This window comes from Danaus plexippus, unplaced genomic scaffold, assembly GCF_018135715.1.
Source record: "Danaus plexippus unplaced genomic scaffold, MEX_DaPlex mxdp_38, whole genome shotgun sequence".
In the NCBI taxonomy this organism is placed as follows: Eukaryota; Metazoa; Arthropoda; class Insecta; order Lepidoptera; family Nymphalidae; genus Danaus; species Danaus plexippus.
The window spans coordinates 880033-885614 of NW_026869859.1; the positions used below are offsets into that span (position 1 = coordinate 880033).

The 5582-nt window shown below is 39.2% G+C and overlaps 1 protein-coding gene across 1 annotated transcript; it reads left to right on the forward strand.

Moving 5' to 3' along the window:
* The first annotated feature begins 2172 nt into the window (after positions 1-2172).
* LOC133320601 (uncharacterized) lies at positions 2173-4938 on the forward strand. Its single transcript, XM_061529252.1, has 5 exons — positions 2173-2429; positions 2759-2923; positions 2985-3874; positions 4000-4479; positions 4562-4938. The coding sequence occupies exons 1-5, from the start codon at positions 2173-2175 to the stop codon at positions 4936-4938; spliced, it is 2169 nt and encodes a 722-aa protein (XP_061385236.1).
* The last annotated feature ends 644 nt before the right edge of the window (positions 4939-5582 follow it).

Genomic DNA, 5582 nt, shown 5'->3' on the forward strand with positions numbered 1-5582 from the left:
TTTCGGCGATAAATACCGTTTCGGTGATAAATACCGGCAGCGGCGCCAGGCGAACGGGGCGTGGGGGGAGCGGGGTAGGTGCGGTGGGGAAGTGGCTCATCGCTGAGTGCGCGACCCGAACGCGGGCAGACGCGTGAGGGCAGACGTCGTTGACGGTTGTGTCCGTTTTGCGAATTTTCAAGGCACTAGCGATTTGATAAAAACGTATGGTCGCCTACTTTAAGTAATATAGGCCTAAGGTTAGTTATTGCCAGGTTTCTTTTTGGTTAGGAGTTACACGTACAAAAATACTTCATTTTTACGAATTACTTCATTGATGATTCAATTACATATAGATAGGTACTTACAGTTAATTATAACAAATTATATAATAGGTTATTATATAACGAATTACTTCATTGATAATTCAATTACTATATAGATAGGTTACTTACAGTTAATATACAAATTATATAAATAGGTTAATTATATACGAATTACTTCATGATATTCAATTACTATATAGATAGGTACTTACATTAATTATAACAAATTATATAAATAGGTTAATTATTAACGAATTACTTCATTGATAATTCAATTACTATATAGATAGGTTACTACAGTTAATTATAACAATTTATATAAATAGGTTAATATATACGAATTACTTCATTGAAATTCAATTACTATAGATAGGTTACTTACAGTTAATTATAACAAATTATATAAATAGTTAATTATATAACGAATTACTTCATTGATAATTCAATTACTATATAGATAGGTTACTTACAGTTATTATAACAAATTATATAAATATGTTAATTATATAACGAATTACTTCATTGATACATTACTATATAGATAGGTTACTTACAGTATTATAACAAATATAATAGTTATATATAACGAATTACTTCATTGATAATTCAATTACTATAGATAGGTTACTTACAGTTACTTATAACAATTATATAAATAGGTTAATTATACGAATTACTTCATTGATAATTCAATTACTATATAGATAGGTTACTTACAGTTAATTAAACAAATTATATAAATAGGTTAATTATATAACGAATTACTTCATGAATTCAATTACTATAGAGAGGTTACTTACAGTTAATTATAACAAATTAATAATAGGTTAATTATACGAATTACTTCATGATATGAATTACTATATAGATAGGTTAATTAAATAGGCAAGGATTGCATTAAAGTACAATCATACAATACTACCGTACTGTTTTTTTGGAAGTATAGAAACAACACGTACTTAAGAATTATCCGCGAAAGCGTAAGTCTAATCTTTCCCAAAGCTCTAATAAAGCTCGAACTATGAAAGTAGCTAGACTTAACGAGACGTTTCCACAGCCGAACTGCAAAGGCTTAAACAAGCAGAGCGTGAGGCAGCTCAAAGAGCTGCTGAGACACCAGAGCAGTCCAAGATAGACGTCGACAGCATGCTGAGTATCTAGCATCTCAACGGGCTGCAGAGACACCCGAACAGTCTCAAGCTCGGCGTCTTCAGCAAGCGACTTACATAGGGTCCCAAAGAGCTACTGAAACTGTTGAAGCTGCTGAAGCTCGCAGATGCGCTGTTGCTGAAAGGGCACAACAGCGACGATTAATTTTACAAGAAACGCGTGGGGAGTATTTGATAAAGCTGCATTTGAGTACGATGAAACTCTTGATTACGAAAGCCACAAGCTTATAAAATAGAAGCGATGAATAAGGAATGCAGATTTTGCGGTGCTCTTAAATGGAAAGAGGAAGCTGCAGGCATGTGTTGTTCGGGAGGAAAAGTAGTTCTTCCTTCAATAGACGAGCGTGTTGAACCTCTTAAAGAACTTTTTTCAAATGAAACAGATGAGTCTCGCCGTTTTTTTAAAAACATAAGAAAATACAATACATGCTTCCATATGACATCTTTTGGAGCTGATAACATTGTGTCGATGCCAGGATTTTGCCCGACTTTTACAATCCAAGGGCAAATATACCACACAATTGGCTCTTTGCTTCCTGCTGCTAATACGCAACCAAATTTTTGCAAGTTTATTTCATGGGTGATGAGGAAGCACAAGTTGATAGGCGTTCTGAGTACGTACCAGGTGTGGAAAGAAACACAGTTCAAAAAATACAAAAAGTTCTACATGATCACAACGTTTTAGTGCATGAATTTAAATGGCTAAAGATAGAGTGACTAGCGATAATTACAAGGTCGTGATACACCCAGATCGTGTACCACGTGGTGAACACGAAAGACGATTCAATGCCCCGACCACAAACGAAATAGCTGCCGTAGTAGTTAGTACTGAACAAACTGCGTCTCGGGACATTGTTATTCAGGCGCACGATGGCCGGCTTACTAGAGTTCCGGACACTCATAGATTTTATGATGCTCTCGAGTACCCGATAATTTTTTGGAAAGGACAAGAGGGGTACAGTTTTGATATTCCTCAGACAAACCCAGTTACAAAACAGCCTATACCGAACAAAAAGTGTCGTGCAAAGACTTTTATGCATATCATATGATGGTACGTCGCAACAATTTTAATTTATTGCTTCGATGTAGGCTTCTCTTGCTTCAGTTTTTGGTGGACATGTATGTCAAAGTGGAGAGTGAGCGCTTAAGGTTTATTGCTTTAAACCAAACAAAACTGCGAGCAGAAAACTATATACATTTACAAGACGCGGTCAGGAATGATGCGGATTTAGATCCAAACAATTTGGGTCAATTGGTAATACTCCCATCGTCATTTGTAAATAGCCCGAGATATCTTCATGAGTACACGCAGGATGCGTTCACATACGTGCGTAACTACGGGAGGCCTGATCTGTTTATTACAATGACATGTAATCCCGCTTGGCCAGAAATTACTAAAGAGCTCATTCCAGGTCAAAATGCAACAGACAGACATGACTTAACAGCCAGGTTATTTAAAATAAAAGTACAAAAATTGGTTGCTCTACTTACAAAAGGTAAAATATTGGAGATATGAAGTGTTTCATGTACTCGATCGAGTGGCAAAAAGAGGTCTGCCTCACGTGCACTTACTGCTGTGGTTGACGGAAAAATTACGCCCCAACCAAATTGATGAAGTCATAAGTGCGGAGATACCAAATCCAGAAAGTGATCGAAAACTCTACGATACTGTAACCAAAAATATGATTCACGGTCCCTGTGGTGCACTAAATCCGTCATCACCATGCATGAAAGAAGGAAAATGCACCAAAAAGTATCCAAGGGCGCTTTTGAAAGATACTCAAACTAACGACAAAGGCTATCCTTTGTACAGGCGTAGAACACCAGGAGATGGCGGCCGTACGATAACTCTAAAAACCCGAGGTGGAACACAGGAAGTATTGGTTGACAATAGCTGGATTGTCCCATATTCTCCTCTTCTGTCTAAAATTTATAACTGTCACATAAATGTAGAGTTCTGCAATACGGTACAGGCGATAAAATATATTTGTAAATATATAAACAAAGGCAGCGACCAGGCTATTTTTAACATTCGACAGCAAGGGAATGTTAATATTGACCCGAGAGATGAGGTGCAAACGTATCGAGCCGGTAGATATGTTAGTAGTAACGAAGCAGCGTGGCGGATCTTGGGTCTGCCTCTGCATGAAAGACACCCAACCACTCACCTTGCGGTTCATCTGCCTAATGGTCAGCGGATTTACTTCACTGAAAACAATTTTAGAGAGAGAATGGCCGCACCACCTAAGACGACACTAACTGCATTTTTCCTGCTTTGCCAAAATGACGCATTTGCAAAAACATTACTTTATGTTGACGTACCCCGCTACTATACATGGAACGTGTCGTCGAAAGAATGGAAACGTCGTTTACAAGGCACACCTGTCGACGGCTGGCCAGGTGTGAAGGCAGGAGATGCTCTTGGGCGCATTTACACAGTGCATGTTAGTAACTTCGAATGTTACTGTTTGCGAATGCTGCTGAATGTAGTACAGGGCCCACTAGCTTTTTGGATCTAAAAACAGTTGACGGCCAAGAACTTCAAACTTTTCGACAAGCGTGTGAGAAGTTGGGGTTGTTGGAAGATGACAACCACTGGGATGCCACAATGGAAGAGGCAGTGCTGTGTCGCTCTCCTTCGCAAATAAGAGAACTATTTGCAATATTGATATGCACTTGCGGTTTATCCAATCCTCTTCAACTATGGGATAAGTATAAATCTGCATTATCGGAGGATATCTTGCAAAGATTTGAAAGGATGGATCAAGTCAACAATGATCTATGTTTCAATGAAGCACTGAGACATATAGAGGACAAAATAATAACGATTTCCGGTAAGAAATTGTCTGACTTCGGTATGCCTACACCAGAGCGTCGAGGAGAGTTGTCGACCGATTTGATCAAAGAGCTAAGCTACGATATTGCTTTATTAGACGCTCAGGTCAGCGAAACTGAACCACGCCTGCTACCCGAACAAAAAACATTTATAACAAAATTTACAACGAGTTGAGCTTGACAAAGGCGGCCTTTTCTTTCTTGACGCCCCGGGCGGTACAGGTAAAACATTTTTGCTTAATTTGCTTCTAGCAAAAATTCGTAAGGACCGTAAAGTTGCATTAGCGGTGGCTTCCTCTGGGATCGCTGCAACATTGCTGAGCGGTGGACGAACGGCACATTCGGTTTTTAAATTACCTCTTAATCTGGCGAGCGAAGAAACCCCAACGTGCAACATCAGTAAGAGCAGTGCCCGTGGCGCCCTCTTGCAACAATGTATGCTGATCGTGTGGGACGAGTGCACTATGTCACACAAACGCGCCATTGAGGCGCTTGATCGCTGTCTACAAGATATTCACAGCAATCGAAAGTTGATGGGTGGTGTGGTAGTGTTATTGGCAGGGGATTTTAGACAGACTTTACCTATTATCGAGAGAGGCACTGCAGCAGATGAATTAACGCATGTCTAAAAGCCTCATATCTGTGGTCTAAAGTTGAAAAGCTTTATCTTACCACTAACATGCGAGTCCAGTTATTCAGCGATGTCGAATCAGGAGCATATGCTCAAAAACTGCTAGAAATTGGTGAAGGCCACCTAAACACCGACCAAGTAGGTATGGTTCTTTTCACACAGCAATTTTGTCATGCTGTGGAGACAGAAAACGAACTTATTGAACAAGTTTTTCCGAATCTGCAACAAAATATTCTTGACGAAAATTGGTTGTGTGAAAGAACCATATTGGCACCAAAAATCAGATTGTTGCGAAAATAAATAAAAAAATCTTGGCCGAAATAAACAGCGAAACATCAGTGTATAATTCCATTGACACAGTTATGTCATCCGATGACACTACAAGTTATCCCGTAGAGTTCCTAAACTCTTTAGAGTTGTCCGGGGTGCCATCACACAAGTTGGAATTAAAGGTAGGTGTACCCGTTTTGTTAATGCGTAACCTGGATGCGCCAAGATTATGCAACGGTACTCGGTTGCGAGTTACCGAATTAGGAAGGCATATAGTGAAGGCTACAATTTAACTGGAGAAGCCAAGGGAGACAATGTTCTTATACCGCGCATCCCAATCATACCCAACAACTTGCCATTCAATTTTAAACG

Coding starts and splice junctions, on each gene's coding strand:
- LOC133320601 (XM_061529252.1), top strand. CDS start 2,173: ATGGCTAAAGATAGAGTGACTAGCGATAATTACAAGGTCGTGATACAC. Junction 2,924..2,984: donor AGACATGACTTAACAGCCAG/GTTATTTAAAAT, acceptor AAAATATTGGAG/ATATGAAGTGTTTCATGTAC. Junction 3,875..3,999: donor ACCTGTCGACGGCTGGCCAG/GTGTGAAGGCAG, acceptor ATCTAAAAACAG/TTGACGGCCAAGAACTTCAA.